At 40.5% G+C, this 21,677-nt stretch overlaps 1 protein-coding gene across 2 annotated transcripts in view; it reads right to left on the reverse strand.

Annotated features, from left to right (window-relative positions):
- The window catches only part of ZNF277 (zinc finger protein 277), a 97,900-nt gene that overhangs the window by 53,042 nt on the left and 23,181 nt on the right, over window positions 1-21,677 (reverse strand). The window contains exons 1-2 of one of the 2 annotated variants that reach the window (XM_056573910.1): window positions 20,164-20,245; window positions 19,335-19,536 (exon numbers count right to left, since the gene is read on the reverse strand). In XM_056573910.1, the coding sequence (XP_056429885.1) occupies window positions 19,335-19,536; window positions 20,164-20,230 (269 nt within the window). In that variant the 5' untranslated portion in view covers window positions 20,231-20,245. Of the gene's footprint in view, window positions 1-19,334; window positions 19,537-20,163; window positions 20,246-21,677 lie in introns of those variants that run through there. The other variant, XM_056573911.1, reaches the window with a different exon arrangement.

Raw genomic sequence — 21,677 nt, forward strand, 5'->3', positions numbered from 1 at the left:
TTATTTTGTTTATTAATTGTGATATTAACCCCTTAAGGACCACGGGCATATGGGTACACCCTGACGTCCTGGTATTTAAGGCCTAAGGGCTTACCTGTACGCCCGTAGGAATTCTGGTCCACACCGGGTCGGCCATTCCGGGTCAATCGGGTCCAGGTGACCCGGAAAAAAAAAGGGTGATGGGTGCCATCCGACATGCCACCTATCACCCTATAGCAGCAGGAGTGAGGTGGCAGTGATGCCACCTCATGATCGTGCGATTCGTTGACCTTTACAGGCTGACGAATCAGGACGACTGCTTTGGGGATGTCCCTAACGGCACCCGCTCCGCCCCTATTCCAGAGTGTGTGTACCTGGACTGGGGGCCCCCCTGATCCCCAGCATCGGCGGCGGGATATGGGGCCCCCAGAGTGGAGACAGTGGCAGGAGGATCCAGTGTGTGCACAGTGGCAAAAGGTAAGGCTGCCCTCCTGCTGTTGCTTAGCAACAACTCCCAGCATGAACAAAAGGGCATGCTGGGACTTTTAGGTGTGTGCCTCCAGCTGTTGCATAACTACTAGTTCCAGCGTGCACTTCGGCTGTAATTGCATGCTGAGAGTTGTAGTTTTGCAACAGCTGAAGGCACACTGGTTGCAAAACACTGAGTTAAGTGGAAACCAATGTTTTGACTACAGCTGTTGTATAACTACAACTCCCATCATGTATGGTCTGTAAGTGCATGCTGGGAGTTGTAGTATTGCAACAATTGGAGGGTACAGGGTACATTCACACGGGCGGGGTTTAGAGCGAGTTTCTGCCGCAAGTTTTAGATGCAGCAAATTTTCTGCCGCAGCTCAAACTCCCAGTGTGAAACTCTCTGTAAACCCCGCCCATGTAAACGTACCCTAAAAACACTACAGAAAATATAAAAGTAAAACACTACATATACACACACCCTTACACAGTCCCCTCTCCTCCCTCCCCCCCCCCACCAAGAAAAAAAAAAAAAAACACGTCTTGTACGGCATTGTTTCCAAAATGGAGCCTCCGGCTGTTGAAAAACTATCTCCCAGTATTGCCGGACAGCCACTGACTGTCAAGGCATGCTGGGAGTTTTGCAACAGTTCGAGACACCCTGTTTGGGAAACACTGGCCTGGGGTATTTAAGTGGTGGAAGGAAACACCCAATTTAGGCCTCAAATGCTCTCGTCAAACGCCAGTGAGGGGTGTAGTTTAAATTCTGTGAGGGGTTTTGTTTCCAAAATGGGGTCACATGTGGGGGGGGCACTGTTCTGGCACCATGGGAGGCTTAAACGCACATAGCCCCCGACTTCTATTGCAATCAAATTCTCTCTCCAAAAGCTCAATGGCGCTCCTCCTCATCTGAGTATTGTAGTGCGCCAGCAGAGCACTTTACATCCACATATGGGGTATTTCCATACTAAGAAGAAATGGGGTTACACATTTTGGGAGGATTTTTTTCCTATTACCCCTTGTGAAAATGAAAAATTTGGGGTTACACCCGCATTTTTATCAAAAAAATCTAAATTTTTCATTTTCCCGTCCAACTTTAGCGTAAATTTGTCAAAACACCTTTGGGGTGTTAAGGCTCACTGTACCCCTTGTTACGTTCCATGAGGGGTGTAGTTTCCAAAATAGTATGCCATGTGGATTTTATTTGCTGTTCTGGCACCATAGGGGCTTCCTAAATGCGACATACCCCCCCAAAAACAATTTCAGCAAAATTTAATTTCCAAAAGCCAAATGTGACTCCTTACATTCTGAGCATTGCATCCTGAGTCCTTAAGGACGGAGGGCGTATGGATCAGGCTGTGGGAATTCCGGTCCCTCCCCAATCGGGGACCGGGATGGCTGCTGATATCTATCAGCAGGCATCCCGTGCATATGCCCAGGAGGTCCCGAGACCCCCCCCTATGTCGGCGATCAAAGGAAATCGCCGGTCAATTCAGACCGGCGATTTTCAGCAGATCCGGGTCATACCGTTGTCCGGTAACCCGGAAAAATCAGGGTAGGAAGGGATAGGAGTTAGGTAGCAGGAGTGCCACCTTTCCTATTGGTCGTCGGGGGCTTTTCTCCTTTTAACCCTTATGAAAAGGAAAAGTTGGGGTCTACATCAGCCAGTTAGTGTACCAAATTTTTTTTTAAACAGTAACATGCTGGTGTTGCCCCATACTTTTTATTTTCACAATAGGTAAAAGGTAAAAAAAAAAAAAGACCCCCAAAATTTGTAACACAATTTTCTCCTGAGTATGGACATACCTCATAAGTGGGCGTAAAATGCTCTGCAGAAGCACAAAAAGGCTCAGGAGTGAGAGCGCACTATGTACATTTGAGGCCTAAATTGGTGATTTGCACAGGGGTGGTTGATTTTACAGTGGTTCTGACATAAACGCAAAACAATACCCAGATGTGACCCCATTTTGGAAACTACACCCATCACAGAATGTAAAAAGGAGTATAGTGAGCCTGAACACCCCACAGGTGTTTGACAAATTTCCGTTAAAGTTGGATGGGAAAATGAAAAAAAAAATAAAAAAAATTTTTACTAAAATGCCGGTGCTACCCAAAATTTTTCATTTTCACAAAGGAAAATAGGAAAAAAAGCCCCCCAAAATCTGTAACCCAATTTCTTCTGAGTAAGAACATACCCTATGTGTGGATGTAAAGTGTTCTGCGGGCGATCTACAATGCTCAGAAGAGAGGGAGCACCATTGGGATTCCGAAGAGAAAATGTGTCTGGAACTGAAGGCCACGTGTGTTTACAAAGCCTCCATAGTGCCAGAACAATGGAAACCCCCCCCCCCCCACATGTGACCCCATTTTGGGAACTACACCACTGTTCCAAAAATCTGTCAGACACCTGTTGGGTGTAAATGCTCACTGCACCCCTTATTACATGTAGGGGGGTCCACTGTTCTGGCAAAACGGGGGTCTTTGTAAATGCACAAGGCCCCCGACTTCCATTCCAACCAAATTCTCTCTCCGTAATCTCAATGGCGCTTCTTCTCTTCTGAGCATTGTGGTTCGCCATTAGAGCACTTGACGTCCACACATGGGGTATTTCCATACTCAGAAGAAATGGGGTTACAAATTTTGGGGAGACATTTTCTACTATTACCCCTTGTAGAAAAAATTCATTTACACATCCAACTTTAACTAAAAGTCATCAAACACCTGTGGGGTGTTAAGGCTCACTGTATCCCTTGTTATGTTGCTTGAGGGGTGTAGTTTCCAAAATAGTAAATTTGCTAAATTTGCTTTCCAAAAGCCAAATGTGACTCCTTCTCTTCTGAGCATTGTAGTTCGCCCCCAGTGCCTTTGACGTCCATACATGGGGTATTTCCATACTCAGAAGGGATGGGGTTACAAATTTTGGGGACATTTTCTCCTATTGCTCCTTGTAAAAATGTAAAATTTGGGGGGAAAAATGCATTTTAGTGAAAAAACAAAAAAATGAATTTACACATCCAACTTTAATGAAAAGTCGTCAAATACCTGTGGGGTGTTAAGGCTCACTGGACCCCCCTTGTTACGTTCCCTGAGGGGTGTAGTTTCCAAAATAATATGCCATGTGGGGTTTTTCTTGCTGTTCTGGCACCATATGGGCTTCCTAAATGTGACATGCCCCCAAAAACCACTTCAGAAAAACTCACTCTCCAAAATCCCACTGTCACTCCTTCCCTTCTGAGCCCTCTAGTGCACCCACAGAGCACGTTACATCCAATGTGAAAAATTGGAAAATTGCTAATATACTTTGAAGCCATATACAACAAAAAGCATCCTGTAGGACAAAAAAGTCCTAGCAAAGAAATACCAAACTAGTAATGAGTTCAAGTATATACACCAAAAAAGATTACTAGCTATCCACAACAAGTAACAAAATCTTTATTAATCCCATTAAACATACATAAATACAAAGAGATGGCACAGCAAAGTAACACCATGGCTAGCATATACCAAAGGTAAGCCGTAACAGAAGACAGGTAGGTAGTCCAGATGCAAGATGTCCTTCAGAGAGCTAGAGTGCCACAGGTAATAAAGTGAAGTAGGATAAGGAGTACACTGGAGGCATAGATCTGACTAACACAACAGTACCATATACCATATGACATGACAGGTCCTACCCAGGGATATGCACAACCCCTACATATGTTTTGTTCCTTCGAGTTTCCTCAGGGGGCGTGGCTTACTCAGGGTTCCGGCCAGCCTTATATTTTAATCATGGGCCAATCACATTCATTCTAACATGCATACAAAGTGTCTTAACCTATCCTAAGTCCCCATACATAATGATGCACACGTCCCCTACAGGTGTACCTGGGTCAAATCATCTCAGAGTATCACGTAATGTCCGTAAGCCAGCCGGAAGTGTTCGGCTCCGTGTCACATGACCGGCCGGGTCTCGATCTCGCGAGATACCCGGTCAGGCCATACACAGTATGCCGAGAGTGTGTACGTCACTACCAGCGTCATGTGACCAAACTAGGTCACGTGATCGGAGTGACGTGAGGATATCGCGGGAGTGGACTATATTTTGAAGCCCTCTGATGTCTTCAAAAAGTAAAAACATGTCAACTTTATGATGCCAACATAAAGTAGACATATTGTATATGTGAATCAATATATAATTTATTTGGGATGTCCATTTTCCTTATAAGCACAGAGTTTTGAAGCTTAAAAAAAATGCAAAATTTTCACATTTTTCATCAACTTTTGGAATTTTTCACCAAGAAATGATACAAGTATAGACAAAATTTTACCACTAACATAAAGTAGAATATGTCACGAAAAAACTATCTCGGAATCAGAATGAAAAGTAAAAGCATCCCAGAGTTATTAATGCTTAAAGTGACAGTGGTCCGATCTGCAAAAAAGGCCTGTGTCCTTAAGGTGAAAATGAGCTGCGTCCTTAAGGGGTTAAATCAACTGGTGCCAGAAAATTAAACAGATTTGTAAATTATTTCTATTTAAAATTCTTAATCCTTCCAGTTCTTATTAGCTGCTGAATACTACAGAGGAAATTATTTTCTTTTTGGAACACAGTGCTCACTGCTGACATCACGAGCACAGTGCTCTCTGCTGACATCTCTGTCCATTTTAAGAACTGTGTAGGAGAAAATCCCCATAGCAGAGATGTCAGCAGAGAGCTCTGTGTTCCAAAAAGAAAATAATTTCTTCTGTAGTATTTAGCAGCTAATAAGTATTGGAAGGATTAAGATTTTTTTTATAGAAGTAATATACATATCTGTTTAAACTTTTTGGCACCAGTTGATTAAAAAAAAAAAAGTTTTCCACTGGAGTACCCCTTTAAGGATATTGCACCAATGAGGGCACCATACTTTGCAGAGAGGAGTTACATTTGGGGGAAGTCTACATTGCTATCTAAGTCAGATGGAAAAAAAAAAAGGTAAAGAGAACATCTACAATCGGATAAGACATTACCTGTCAATAATTGGAAGTTGGAAGAGATACAGTCATCGCCGTAAATGTTGGCACCCCTGAAATCTTTCTGGAAAATAAAAGTATTTCTCACAGAAAAAGATTGCAGTAACACATGTTTTGCTATACACATATGTATTCCTTTTGTGTTTATTGGAACTAAAACCAAAAAAAGGGAGGAAAAAAAGCTAATTGGAAATAATGTCACACCAAACTCCAAAAATGGGCTGGACAAAAATTATTTGCACCCTTTCAAAATTGTGAAAAAATAAGATTGTTTTAAGCATGCGATGCTCCTTTAAACTCACCTGGGGCAAGTAACAAGTGCGGGCAATATAAAAATCACACCTGAAACAGATAAAGGAGAGAAGTTCACCAAGTCTTTGCATTGTGTGTGTGCCACACTAAGCATGGAAACAGAAAGAGAAGAGAACTGTCTGACGACTTAAGAACCAAAATTGTGGAAAAATATCAACAATCTCAAGGTTACAAATCCATCTGCGGAGATCTAGATTTGCCTTTGTCGAGAGTGCGCAACATTATCAAGAAATCTGCAACCCATGGCACTGTAGCTAATCTCCCTGGGCGTGGACGGAAGAGAAAAATTGATGAAAAGGTGTCAAGGTAGGATAGTCCTGATGGTGGATAAGCAGCCCCAAACAAGTTCCAAAGATATTAAGCTGTCCTGCAGGCTCAGTGAGAATCCGTGTCAGCACGAGCTATCCATCAACATTTAACCCCTTAAGGACCAGACCAATTTTTGCATTTTCTTTTTTCCTCCTCGCCTTCTAAAAATCATAACAACTCTTTTACATTTCCATCCACAAACCCATATGAGGGCTTGTTTTTTGCGTCACCAATTGTACTTTGTAACTACATCACTTATTTTACCATAAAATGTACAACGCAACCAAACAAATATTAAAATGGGAAAATTCTAAAAGAAAACTGCAATTTAGCAAATTTTTGAAGGTTTTGATTTCACGCTGTACACTTTACGGTAACAATGACATGTTTTCTTTATTCTGTGGGTCAATACGATTATAATTATACCCATGTTATATGCTTTTCTATAAGTGTACCGCTTAAAAAAAATCTCAAACCATTTTAACAAAATTAGTGTTTGAAATTGCCCTATTTTATAACTTTCTAATTTTTCCATATATGGGGCGGTATGAGGGCTCATTTTTGTGCCATGATCTGTAGTTTTTATTGGTACCACTTTTACTTAGGTTTTACTTTTTATACATTTTTTTTGGAATAAAATGTGACAAAAAAAACAGCAATTTTGGATATTTCTTTTTTACGTTTACGCCGTTCTCCGTAGGGGATAATTAACAATATATTTTAATACTTCAGACTTTTACACACGCGGTGATACCAAATATGTGTATAAAAAAAATTTTACGCTTTTTTTGGGGGGTAAAATGGGAAAAAACGGACGTCTTACCTTTTTATTGGGGGGTAGGGGATTTTTCCAAATTTTTTATTTTTTTTTACACTTTAATAGTCCCCATAGAGGACTAATTATAGCAATCATTTGATTGCTAATACTGTTCAGTGCTATGCATAGGGCATAGCACTGATCAGTGTTATCAGTGATCTTTTGCTCTGGTCTGCTTGATCTCAGATCAGAGCAGAAGACCCCAGGAGACAGCCGGAGACAGGTGAGGGGACCTCCGGCTGCCATGCTGGATGATCGGATCCCCGCGGCAGCGCTGAGGGCGATCGTCCATTTAAAGTACCGCACTGCCGCAGATGCAGTGATCTGTATTGATCATGGCATCTGAGGAGATCGCTGATGTTCGCCATTACCGGAGTGTCCCTGGCTGCTGATAGCAGCCGGGACCTGTTGCGCATGACGCGAGCATCGGACCGGTCATGGCGGCACGTAAATGTACGTCATGGTGCGTTAAGTAACACGGCACCATGATGTACATTTACGTCCATTGACGTTAAGGGGTTAAATGAAACGCTATGGCAGGAGACCCAGGAGGACCCCACTGTTGACACAGAGACATAAAAAGGCAAGACTTAATTTTGCCAAAATGAACTTGAGTAAGTCAAAATCCTTCTGGGAAAACATCTTGTGGACAGATGAGACCAAGATTGAGCTTTTTGGTAAAGCACATCACTCTACTGTTTACCGAAAATGGAATAAGGCCTACAAAGAAAAGAACACAGTACCTACAGTGAAATATGGTGGAGGTTCAATGATGTTTTGGGGTTGTTTTGCTGCCTCTGGCATTGGGTGCCTTGAATGTGTGCAAGGCATCATGAAATATGAGGATAACCAACAGATTTTGGGTTGCACTGTACAGCCCAGTGTCAGAAAGCTGGGTTTGCATCCGAGATCTTGGGTCTTCCAGCAGGACAATGACCCCAAACATACGTCAAAAAGCATCCAGAAATGGATGGCAACAAAGCGCTGGAGAGTTCTGAAGTGGCCAGCAATCCCATTGAACATCTGTGGAGAGATCTTAAAATTTCTGTTGGGAAAAGGCACCCTACTAATAAGAGACTTGGAGCAGTTTGCAAAGGAGGAGTGGTCCAACATTGAGAGGTGTAAGAAGCTTATTGATGGTTATAGGAAGCAACTGATTTCAGTTATTTTTTCCAATGGGTGTGCAACCAAATATTAAGTTGAGGGCGCCAATAATTTCGTCCAGCCCATTTTTGGAGTTTGGTGTGACATTATGACCAATTTGCTTTTTTCCCCCCTCCTTTTTTGGTTTAGTTTCAATACACACAAAGGAAATAAACATGTGTACAGCAAAACATGTGTTACTGCAGTCCTTTTCTGTGAGAAATACTTCACACACAATTTCAGGGGTGCCAACATTTACGGCCATAACTGTAACTATTGGCTGACAGTTATTGAAAATGTATGCCCACCATAAGGAACAAGTAACTTCTATATTTTATTACAGTTCCACCCTGTCGACAATTTTCTAAAAATACCAGAATACTCTTTTAATGAGATTTTAAAACCGCAGACAATACATGTATACTGTAAGCTACCATTTCAACCAGCTATGAATAAGTCTTCAACCCCAGGGAAATATCAGATTTTCCCAAGGAAAGATTCGTCCACTATAGCTTTTCCCCTGCAGCTGCAGATGTAGCAGGGGTGTGAAAATGAAAAAATTAATAAATACTTGTCCAAGGGACTAAAACGGGAGCACAATGTACTGGTCCGGGCCAATTTTCGTTGTTGCACTCGTTTTTTCTTCACTCGCCCTATAATAATCCTAAACCTTTTTTTTTTTTCTATAACATATGTTCCAAAACAAATAAAATTAAATATTGGTGAGATGAAAGAAAAAAAAAAAAGGCAATCTTGCAAATTTGGTGGTTTTCTTAACACTATTTATATTGTGGTCAAGCTAACATATTTTGACACTTTTCCCCTCCCCACTAGACCACCAGGGAGCATTTACATGTCCAATAAAGGGTTAATAGAAGGCCGCAATCATTGCCGCATGCCAGCTATTAGCGGCGGCCCTCAGCTACAGGAATCAGCTGGGGGCCGCCAGGTATGGAGCGGGCTCGAGTCAGGAGCCTGTACCATACACCATGAGTAGAGATGGGAGAATTTTTCGATTCGGACAATTTGCCGAATTTTCTGAAACATTTTCAGAAAAATTTTCAGAAACATTTTTTCTATGGAAAAGTGTACCTTCAGCTGTTGTATAACTACAACTCCCAGCTTGCACAAACAGCTAAAGTGCATGCTGGGAGTTGTAGAGGTGCATCTGCAGGTTGCATAACTACAACTCCCAGCATGCCCGTTGGCTGTCGGTGACTGCTGAGAGTTGTAGTTTTGCAACAGCTGAAGGCACACTGGTTGTGAAACACTGAGTTAGGTCACAAACTCAGTGATACATAACCAGTGTGCCTACAGCTGTTGCAAGACTAAAACTCTCAGCATGTACAGTCTGTCAGCGCATGCTGGGAGTTGTAGTTTTGCAACAGCTGGATGTCCCCCCCCCCTCCCCAATGTGAACATGTGAATGTACAGGGTACACTCACATGGGCGGAGGTTTACAGTAAGTATCCGGCTGTAAGTTTGAGCTGCGGCAAATTTTCTGCTGCAGCTCAAACTGCCAGCGAGAAACTACTGTGAACCCCCGCCCGTGCGACTGTACCCTAAAACACTACACTACACTAACACAAAATAAAATAAAAAGTAAAAAAACACTACATATACACATAACCCTACACAGCCCCCCTCCCCAATAAAAAACGTCTGGTATGCCACTGTTTCCAAAACGGAGCCTCCAGCTGTTGCAAAACAACTACTCCCAGTATTACCAGACAGCCACTGACTGTCCAGGCATGCTGGGAGTTTTACAACAGCTGGAGGATCCCTGTTTGGGAATCACTGGCGTAGAATACCCCTATGTAAGTCCCTAATTTAGGCCTCAAATGCGCATGGCGCTCTCACTTTGGAGCCCTGTATTATTTCAAGGCAACAGTTTAGGGTCACATATGGGGTATCGCCGTACTCGGGAGAAATTGCATTACAAATTTTGGGGGGTATTTTCTGCTTTTACCCTTTTTAAAAATGTAAAATTTTTGGGAAAACAAGCATTTTAGGTAAATTTTTTTATTTTTTATTTTTTACATTTGCAAAAGTCATGAAACACCTGTGGGGTATAAAGGTTCACTTAATCCCTTGTTAGGTTCCCCGAGGGGTCTAGTTTCCAAAATGGTATGCCATGTGTTTTTTTTTTTTTTTTTTGCTGTCCTGGCACCATAGGGGCTTCCTAAATGCGGCATGCCCCCAGAGCAAAATTTGCTTCCAAAAAGCCAAATGTGACTTTGGCTGTAGTGCGCCAGCAGAGCAATTTTCACCCCCATATGGGGTGTTTTCTGAATCGGGAGAAATGGAGCTTCAAATGTTTTTTTTTTTGGGGGGGGGGGGGGGTATTTTCTGCTATTACCCTTTTTAAAAATGTAAAATTTTTGGTAAAACAAGCATTTTAGGTAAATTTTTTTTTTTTTACATTTGCAAAAGTCATGAAACACCTGTTGGGTATTAAGGCTCACTTTATCCCATGTTACATTTCCCGAGGGGTCTAGTTTCCAAAATTGTATGCCATGTGTTTATTTTTTTTTTTGCTGTTTTGACACCCTAGGGGCTTCCTAAAGGTGACATGCCCCCCAAAAACCATTTCAGAAAAATGTTCTCTCCAAAATCCCCTTGTCACTCTTTCCCTTCTGAGCCCTCTACTGCGCCCGCCGAACAATTAACATAGACATATGAGGTATGTGCTTACTCGAGAAAAATTGGTCTACAAATACAAGTCAAAATGTTCTCCTTTTACCACTTGCAAAAATTCAAAAATTGGGTCTACAAGAACATGTGTAAAAAATGAAGATTAAGAATTTTCTCCTTCACATTGTTGCTATTCCTGTGAAACACCTAAAGGGTTAAAACACTGACTGAATGTCATTTTGAATACTTTGTGGGGTGTAGTTTTTATAATGGGGTCTTTTATGGGGTATTTCTAATATGAAGACCCTTCAAATCCACTTCAAAACTAAACTGGTCCCTGAAAAATATTGAGTTTGATAATTTTGTGAAAAATTGGAAAATTGCTGCTGAACTTTGAAGCCTTCTGGTGTCTTCCAAAAGTAAAAACTCATAAATTTTATGATGTAAACATAAAAGTAGACATATTGTATAGTAGAATATGTCATGAAAAAAGAATCTCTGAATCAGAATGATAACTAAAAGCATTCCAGAGTTATTAATGTTTAAAGTGACAGTGGTCAGAATTGCAAAAAATGGCCGAGTCCTTAATGTGAAAAAGGGCTAAGTCCTTAAGGGGTTAAAAGAAATTACGGCTTGGGACTCTCCACCTCGGCTCAGCACAAGCCATCAGTTCTCTGAAAGGTGCAGAGTTCATCACTTGAAAAGGGTGCGACTGAAGCACCAGCAACTTGTACAGAAGCACATTCAGCTTCTGCACTGTTGGATGAGTGGGCGCATACTGCGGTCTCTTGGAAAACGCTTCGGTGATGGATTGCTGCCAGAATGACTGATGAGAAGTAGGAGGAGCAGGAGCATCTGGACCAACAGAAGATGGGAATGACAGACAGCTCCCTCCGGCTGAGGTGGTGGAGCCTTGGCTGGCTGAAACATGCCACTGGGTGATGCAGTGGTTGCTGCAGAAGACTGGACATCCACATTTGAAGTATTTCCTATATATATATATATTTTTTTTTTTTTGGGCGGGGGGGGCGATTTCTCTCCTTTCACCCCTTGTTAAAAAAAAAATAAAAAAATAAAAAATAAATTAATCTACAAGAAAATTAGAGTGTAAAAAAAAATTAAGATTTGGAATTTTTTCCTTCACTTTGCTGCTACACCTGTGAAACACTTAAAGGGTTAACAAACTTTCTGAATACATTGAGGGGTGCAGTTTTTATAATTGGGTAATTTATGGGGTATTTCTAACATGAAAGCCCCTCAAAACGACTTCAAACTGAACTGGTCCCTGAAAAATCCCGATTTTGAAATTCTCGTGAAAAATTTGAAAATTGCTGCTGAACTTTGAAGCCCTCTAATGTCTTCAAAAAGTAAAAACATGTCAACTTTATGGTGCAAACAAATATTGTATTTGTGAATCAATATAACATTTGGAATATCCATTTTCATGAAATTTGGGGATTTTTCATCAAGAAAGGATTCAAGTAACAACGAAAATTTACCACTATGTTAAAGTAGAATGTCACGACAGTGAGAGTGGTCAGATTTGCAAAAAAGGGCTACGTCCTTAAGGTGAAAATGAGCTGCGTCCTTAAGGGGGTAAAATAATTTATTTGCAAATTATGGTAGAAAATAAGTATTTGGTCAATAACAAAAGTTCATCTCAATGCTTTGTTATATACCCTTTGTTGGCAATGACAGAGGTCAAACTTTTTCTGTAAGTCTTCTCAAGGTTTTCACACACTGTAGTGATGTTTTGTTGCTATCGCTGGGCAACACGGACTTTCAACTCCCTCCAAAGTGGCTAGGCCACTCCAGGACCTTAACCTGTTAAGGACTTATGACGTAACAATACGTCATGAGTCCTCTCCCGATCTATAATGCGGGGCGGGTCGGGCCCGTCCTCTAACAACGGCCGGGACCCGTAGCTAATAGCGCGCGGCATTGATCGCGGTGCCGCGTGCTATTAACCCTTTAGAACGCCTTTTGAACGCCGCGTCTAAAGTGAAAGCATGCCGGTTAGCTCAGGGAGCTGTTCGGGATAGCCGCATCCCGAACAGCTTATAAGACAGCTGGAGGGTCCCTACCTGCCTCCATGCTGTCCAATCGCCGAATGACTGCTCAGTGCCTGAGATCCAGGCATGAGCAGTCAAGCGGCAGAATCATCGATCACTGGTTTCCTATGAGAAACCAGTGATCAATGTAAAAGATCAGTGTGTGCAGTGTTATAGGTCCCTATGGGAGCTATAACACTGTAAAAAAAAAAAAAAAAAAAGTGGAAAAAAAAAAAGGGAATAAAGATCATTTAATACCTCCCCTATTAAAAGTTTGAATCACCCCCCTTTTCCCATAAAAAAAAAAAAAAAAAACAGTGTAAATAATAAAAACAAACATATGGTATCGCCGCGTGCAGAAGTGTCGCAATTATAAAAATATATCGTTAATTAAACCGCACTGTCAATGGCGTACACAAAAAAAATTCCAAAGTCCAAAATAGGGCATTTTTGGTTACTTTTTATATCATGAAAAGATCTATAAGTGCTATCAATGCAAAAAAGGTACCGTTAAAAACTTCAGATCGTGGCGCAAAAAATGAGCCCACATACCGCCCCATGCGTGGAAAAATAAAGTTAAAGGGGTCCGAAGATGACAATTTTAAACGTATTAATTTTCGTGCACTAGTTATGATTTTTTCCAGAAGTATGACAAAATCAAACCTATATAAGTAGGGTATCATTTTAATCATATGGACCTACCGAATAAAGATAAGGTGTCATTTTTACCGAAAACTGTACTACGTAGAAGCCCCCAAAAGTTTCAAAACAGCGTTTTTTTCTTCAATTTCGTCTCACAATTTTCTTTTTCCGTTTCGCCATAGATTTTTGGCCAAAATGACTGACCTCATTACAAAATAGAATTGGTGGTGCAAAAAATAAGCCATCATATGGATTTTTAGGTGCAAAATTGAAACAGTTATGATTTTTTAAAGGCAAGGAGCAAAAAATGAAAATGCAAAAACGGAAAACCCCCGGTCCTTAAGGGGTTAAAATGCTTCTTACGAAGCCACTCCTTCATTGCCCAGGCAGTGTGTTTGGGACATTGTCATGCTGAAAGACCCAGCCATGTTTCATCTCCAATGCCCTTGCTGATGGAAGGAGGTTTCACTCAAAATCTTATGATATATGGCGCTAATTATTCTTTCCTTTAGACGGATCAGTCGTCCTGGTCCCTTACCAGAAAAACAGCCCCAAAGCATGATGTTTCCACTCCCATACTTCACAGTATGTATGGTGTTCTTTGGATGCAACTCAGCATTCTTTCTCCTCCAAACATGACGAGTTGAGTTTTTACCAAAAAAAGTTCTACTTTGGTTTCATCTGACCATATGACATTCTCCCAATACTCTTCTGGATCATCCAAATGCTGTCTTGAAAACTTCAGACAGGCCCGGATATGTACTGGCTTAAGCAGGGGGGACACGTCTGGCACTGCATGATTTGAGTCTCTGGTGGCGTTACTGGTGTGTTACTGATGGTAGCCTTTGTTCCTAGCTCTCTGCAGGTCATTCACTAGGTCCTCCCGTGTAGTTCTGGGATTTTTGCTCACCATTCTTGTGATCATTGTGACACTACGGGATGAGATCTTGCATGGAGCCCCAGATCTGGGGAGATGATCAGTGGTCTTTTATGTCTTCCATTTTCTAATAATTGCTCCCAGTTGATTTTTTCACATCAAGCTGCTTGCCTATTGCAAATTCAGTCTTCCCAGCCCGGTGCAGGTCTACAATTTTGTTTCTGGTGTCCTTCGACAGCTCTTTGGATTTGGCCATAGTGGAGTTTGGAGTGTGACTGTTTGAGGTTGTGGACAGGTGTCTTTTTATACTGATAACAAGGTCAAACATGTGCCATTAATACAGGTAACGAGTGGAGGACAGAGGAGACTCTTAAAGAAGAATATAGAAAAGAGGAGAGGACAGAGCCTTGTGTAATTCTGTGGGATCAGTGGGTCCCTAGGTAACTTATGGTGGTATTGCGCTCACCTTGGGTGAACCTTGGGTTCATGCATATAACACCTCCATGTTGGGGTACAGATGTGCGATCAGGAGCTGCAGCAGCTAGTAAAGGCCGACATCCTCGAGGGGGTCTGCAGGTCAGACAGGAGTGGAAGTAAAGGGGGGGGGGGCGGCGATGGCGCTGCTCCATAAGGTAAAATTTACAAGGAGTAAAGATGTAAAGAGTATGAAATTTTAAATGACAAAATACAGTAGGACAGAATATGACAGAGAACAAGACACAGTTTGAGAGTAACTTCTCCCTTTTTCAATTGTGAGGAACAGCTATCCTACCAATTGAAGGGAGAAGTTACTCCCGAAACGAGTCTTATTCTCTGTCATATTCTGTCCTACTGTATTTAGTGTCATTAAAATTTGATACTCTCTACATCTGGACCCCTTGTAAATTTTACCTTATTGTTTTTGCATGACCAATTGTACTTTGTAATGACATCACTCCCTTTACTATAAAATGTACTGCAAAACAAAAAAAATATTATTTGTGTGAGGAAATTGAAAAGAAAATGGAAATTTTGTAAGTTTTGAAGGGTTCTGTTTTCACGTGGTACACTTTACGGTAAAAATGACATGTTTTCATTATTATGTGGGCTAATACGATAAATATGATACCCATGATTAAATACTTTTCTATAATTGTACTGCTTTTTAAAAACTTTCCCAAAATATAGGACATTTACGTACACACAATACCAAATATGTTTATAAATTTTTTTTCACGCTTTTTTGGGTAAAATGGGGCTATTTTTTATTTACACTTTTTATGTCCTCATAGCGGACTATAGCAATCATTAGAGTTCTAATACTGTTCAGTGGTATGCATAGGCATAGCACTGATCAGTATTAGCTGTGATCTTCCCTCATCCCTCAGAGACCATCCACCACCTCATCAGGAGCATGCCCAGGCATTGTAGGGAGGTCATACGGGCACGTGGAGGCCACACACATTACTGAGCCTCATTTTGACTTGTTTTAAGAACATTACATCAAAGTTGGATCAGCCTGTAGTGTGGTTTTCCACTTTGATTTTGAGTGTGACTCCATATCCAGACCTCCATGGGTTGATAAATTTGATTTCCATTGATCATTTTTGTGTAATTTTGCTGTCAGCACATTCAACTATGTAAAGACGGAAGTATTTCATATGATTTCATTCATTCAGATCTAGGATGTGTTATCTTAGGGTTCCCTTTATTTTTTGAGCAGTGTATATCTGTACTAATCACGAGTTATAGCCTACATTACAGTCAGATGCCGAATTCACAATTCTTTAGGCTTCAGAGCTTAAATCATGCTGAGCTTTTTCCCCTTTCTGTACAAATCTCTCTCTAGTGGTTTGCTTTCTAGGAAGTTTAGTCTTTACAATTGTAATCAAATGTAGGAAAAACAGACTGTTTCACTGCATTATAGTAAAGATCTGTACAATATTACAGACGGTAGCTCAAGAAAGCTCAGCAGGCAATTATCTCCTTCCTAGGGTGGACATGCAGATGTTTATTTAATAGAAAGAAAGGGGAAAAAAAAGTCTGTGCCATACACTTCTGACAGCTGATCATCTCTTACAAAAAGGGTTTACCAATGCTGTTTCACCAAAAACGGTATAAAATAAGTAAGTATGATGAGATGCACAGTATGAAGAGCTCCAAATGGAATTCACAACTTATTTCCTGAAAACATGACAGCATCCAGACGGGTTGCAGAAAATGCAAAAAGGTGTTTATTCCGCCATGAAAAAATTCATTTTAAAGTAGTGTATATGCTCATAGTCACACTGATCATTTGCTGACGGTATGTAATTTCAGGCATATTAACATCCAACATGCTTGATAATAGTATCCCAGGATTTTCTAATGCACATTAGATTGTCAGGAGAATTCCTAAAATGAATCTGATTAGATGTCGTCCCTCTGCTGAGACTCTCTACAATCACCTGTAATCTGTAGGAAAACAAAGCAGCAGATACAACTGCCCCAGGCCTGTAGAAGTTATTGTGTGTTGCGAAACAGCTGTAGCCTATTCAGTTCTGTACACTGTGTTTTTGAATAAAGCCTCAAGAAGTTCACTACTTAGGGTGAATACCGTTTATCTCTCTATATAAAGACTATTTGAGCACTATCTTAGATCTAAACAGAGAACCATCCTTAAAAAAGGTATGAGCCATTTTATACCTCCCCTGGAACAGTTTGCTAAAGTGTCATTGGCACTGATTGGCGACTGATTGCTTTGGAAGTGTACAAGGCCAGGTAGAAGAAGAAAGATTTTAGCCACAAATGCAAGAATTGTTCAGGATGCAAAGAAAAACCCACAGGTTACCTCAGAAAAAATACAGGCTGTTCTGGCGGAAAAACTATGTAGTTGTTTCAAGGAGCACAATACCAAGATACTGAGTCGAGTGGCAGAAAAAGCTGTTACTGCCTCCATGCCAACAAAAAAACCCCAGTTACAGTATGCCTGATAACATTTTGACTTACCTAACAACTTCTGACACACTGACGTTTGGAGTGACAAGACCGAAATAGAGCTTTATGGTCCCAACCTTAAGCGCTATCCTTGGAGATGGGTCAACAAGGCATTTAGCGAAAAGAAAACCATCCCCACTGTGAAGCATGGCAGTGGTTCACTCATTGTTTGTTTGTTTTTGTGGGGGGCTCTTAAGTCACATGGAATACTAGCAGACAATTAGCATTTTTCTGCATAAAAGCTGCAACTTTCTTAAAATGGTGAAGGTTCTGGAAGGGCCATCACAGACTCCTAACGTTAATATCATTGAGCCACTCTGGGAAGATCTCGAATATGCAGTTCAAGCAAGAAGTGTCATTTTGCCAAGACAAATGAGCAGCTATACCACCTGTAAGCTTTAGGCCCTTATAGACAACTATTACAAAAGACTGCACACTAATTGATGCTAAAGGGGGCAATACATGGTATTAAACCCTTAACCCCTTCCCGACCCATGGCATACAAGTACGTCATGACCAGGAAGGTTTTCTCGACCTATGACATACATGTACGTCATGCAGAAACTGGCCTCTACTCATGGCATCCTGCTGCACCTGTTCAGATGGTGGCTATCACTAATAGCCAACCATCTTGCCTTGACACCTAGGGGGATTTCATCCCTCACCGTGATCGCTCCTATAAGCTAGTCAAATCTGACTATCTGATGACAGTGTTTTGCAAATGAAAATCCTGAGCAGAGCGGTGTGTGTGTCCCGATCACAGGGATTGGGACACATACACTGCTCAGTGTCCCCAGTGTCAATTACCTGTCCCCCTTCCCCGGTGTCCTTTACCCGTCCCAAGATCCCGACGCTGTGCCCTCCTGCATGCTTCACTTTCGGGTGAAGCGAGTGCAGTAATAATATATATATTTTTCCATTAGTTTTACAACAGCTCCCCCTAGTGTCCTGCACCTGCTACTGCATCTTTCTTGCTTGGCAGGGCAGACACTAGGGGGAGCTGTTGTACAGAAGTAGAATTTTTTTTATATATATTATATATATTAATAATAATAAATAATAAATATATACACACACACACACATATATATATATATATATATATATATATATATATATATATATATACACACACACACACACACACAAGTGTATATATTATATATAAACACCTATATATTCAGAATTCAAGTGGTCCCTAAAAAAAAAATTAGATTTGCAACCTTTATAGAAAATGCGCTCGTAATATTATAAGTCTTCTAATGTCGTAAAAAAGTAAAATAAGGTTTAACAAATGATGCCAGCATAAAGTAGACATGTTGTAGATGTGAATTAATAACAAAATTTATTTGGCATGACTATTTCTCTTACAAGTAGAGAGTTTCAAACATAGAAAAATGAAAATCATTTTTCACAATATTTTTGAGTTTTTCACAAAAATCGCTTCATGTAAAATTTACCACTAATATAAAGTACAATCTGTTCAATCGCTGAATCACTTTGCCAGGTAAAAGCAATCCAAAGTTATTACCACTTAAAGAGACACATGTCAGATTTGAAAAAACGGACTGGGTCATAAAGGCCAAAACTAGCTTGGTCATGAAGGGGTTAAAGGGAATCTGTCATCAGTGTCAGTCACACTAACCTGTTGGTACAGGCTTGTAATATAGGGGATACTGATGATAATTACCTAGCCCTGATCCGTGGCCCCGTTCACCCATTTTCCTCCTTATCCGGAAGGCTGCTTGGCTCACAGGTAGTGGCTCCAGGAGCACCCTGACGTCACGACTGCTACTTCAATCAATCAGCCCTGCTGCGAGCAGGCTTGAAGAACCAGCAGCTGTGACGTCAGCGTGCTCCACTGAGTAGACAGAGCAGTCAGTGTATGATAGACACCATTTGCTTACTCTACTCTGCAGAAGTGGTCTGTGATCTCTTCTACAGAGAGAGATAATCTAATTGTCATGTTGCCTGGATTTTGACCCACTATTTGTAAAAACAGTGAAGAAAGGTAGACATGCACTTTAAAGATACATTCAACAGACTTAAGGACAGCAAATATAATGCAGCAGAACAGGCAGAATATGGAACCGTGACTCTGAACCCCCCTCTATGGTGTACAGGAAATAATAATTCACAAACATCTTACCTTCTGAAATTTGCTATTAATTTGACATCAGCAATGACCAGTTTATGATCAATAATCATGTGTTTGAGAAGTCCATCCTTCTCTTCCTCTCTGTATGACTGTCCACAAAACATACAAGGCAGCAAAGCATTTTCCACTTGGTTAGAGTCAGTACTGAGACTTTCTGGCAATATAAGGGATTCCAAGATGCAGTCTTTGATATCTAAAAGATAAGTCCAGACAACAAGCAATATAAATTCACCAAATGCAGTGCACTATGCACCATTAAGATACACATGTTTGTGTATATCCATCCTTATCTCATTAACTGGTCTTTACCAATATCTAATGCTTTACAGAAAAAAAAAAAATTATAATAATAATAATAATAAAAAATACAATTTAGAAAGATGAATTATACAACACTTAATGACTGTGTCCCTGGCAAAGTAGAAAACAATTATGAACAGGGTGAATCTGGTATATGTATTACAGTACTGTAAATAACTTTCCTCCTCCACAGCTATAAACTTCTTCCACAGATCCATGCCTGTAAATTAATTTCAAGCAATAACTCTAGCGCAGGTCTGGAAATCTATCTTCATTATGTTGCAGGTTATAAGTGGCGAATATTTTGTATGCAGATTAATAGAGCGATTACAGAAAACAACAGCAAATCATCACTTGGCTTCATTAACAATAAGGTGGAGAAAAATCTGATGCTAAACTGATACAACTTATGTGAGAGGAATGAGACTATAAAAATATAGAAATCACAATGAAAACAGCAATAGTATTTTAAGCTCATATAGAGAGCTAAAAATTACAATGGTTACAAAGGCAAACAAACCCCTTAATAGAAGGAAGTACGACGGCTGGTTCAGACTACACAGGGCTTGATTGCAGTTTGTAACCATGGAGACATAGCCCTGCATAGAAGAAGAATACACAAAATAATATTTTAATATTAAAAAGAAATATATAATCAAAGTTTATATTAGTGACACTAGCGCTTGAAATAGTCAAGTATACTTGATAAAAAATACATTCGCCTATTTAAAGCGCTAGTGTCACTAACATAAGCTTTCGACATGTCGTCTAAGTTATATCTGGGTAAAGCACTTCCCTTCCTGGCCGGTAGCAAGATCGCACTCATTCACTCCGTAGACTATAATGGAGTGAATGAGTAGGGTTGGGCTGCTGGACAGACAGTGAAGCAGGCTGCTGTGCACTTCACCCGAATATTAATCACAATCACAGAAACTATCATGACTGTAATGCTTTAAAAAGGGGCCCATTTTAGTGGTCCCTTATCACAAATGAGCATACAGTTACACCCATTGGATGGCAAGGGCTTAGGAGTGGTGCCCGTGTCACCTGCAGTGGAGCAGACTGCCACACCTCATCATGCTGCTGCCACAACCCATAATGAGCAGAGCTACGCTCCGATCATGACAATTGATCCTTCAGATGCTGTGGTCAACTTGTCTTGCAGAAATGTTTTGATACCCCAAGGCCTTCTTTAAACTTAAATGTGGCCTGCAAAATATCCTATACATATGTAGGCCTCAAAATCGAGAAGGTGCTCTTTTATGTCTAAGGCCTGTGTTTGGGTCACGTTGAATTCTTGGGCTACATATGATATTTCTCAAAAGGACAGTATTATTAAACTAAATATTGCCTCCATTGTGCCTTAATTTCTATTAAACAGGGATAATAAGCTTCAAAAATCTATTTTTTAATACTTTAAGGCTAGGTTCACACTGCAGAATTTCTGGGCAGAATTTCTGCCGGAGAATGAGCAGGCGGTGCTAGGACCGAGCACACTGCATTGCTGCTCCCATAGACTGCAATGCATTTCTGGGTGGATCTTTTGGGAGATCTGCTCAGAAATGCATTGCCATCTATGGGGACGGCAATGTAGTCCACGCGGTCCTTGTGCTGCCAACTCGATCTCCGGCAGAAATTAGGAAATTAGTACACGCAGCGATACCAAATATGTTTATTAAAAAAAAATAAAAAATTATATAATATATATAAGCTTTTGGGGGTAAAATGGGAAAAATTGACAATTTTCATTTTTATTGGGGGGACGGGATTTTACCCTATTTTTTACTTTTTATTTTTACATTTTTCAACTTTTTTTATTTTTATTTATTTATATTTTTATTTATTTATTTATTTTATTATTTATTTATTTATTTTTTTTTTTACACTTTTTATGTCCCCATAGGGGACTATCTATAGCAATCCTTTGATTGCTAATACTGTTCAGTGCTATGCATAGGACATAGCACTGATCAGTATTATTGGCTCTCTCCTGCTCTGGTCTGCTCGATCTCAGACCAGAGCAGGAGACGCCGG

This window comes from Hyla sarda, chromosome 4, assembly GCF_029499605.1.
Source record: "Hyla sarda isolate aHylSar1 chromosome 4, aHylSar1.hap1, whole genome shotgun sequence".
NCBI classification, from domain to species: Eukaryota; Metazoa; Chordata; class Amphibia; order Anura; family Hylidae; genus Hyla; species Hyla sarda.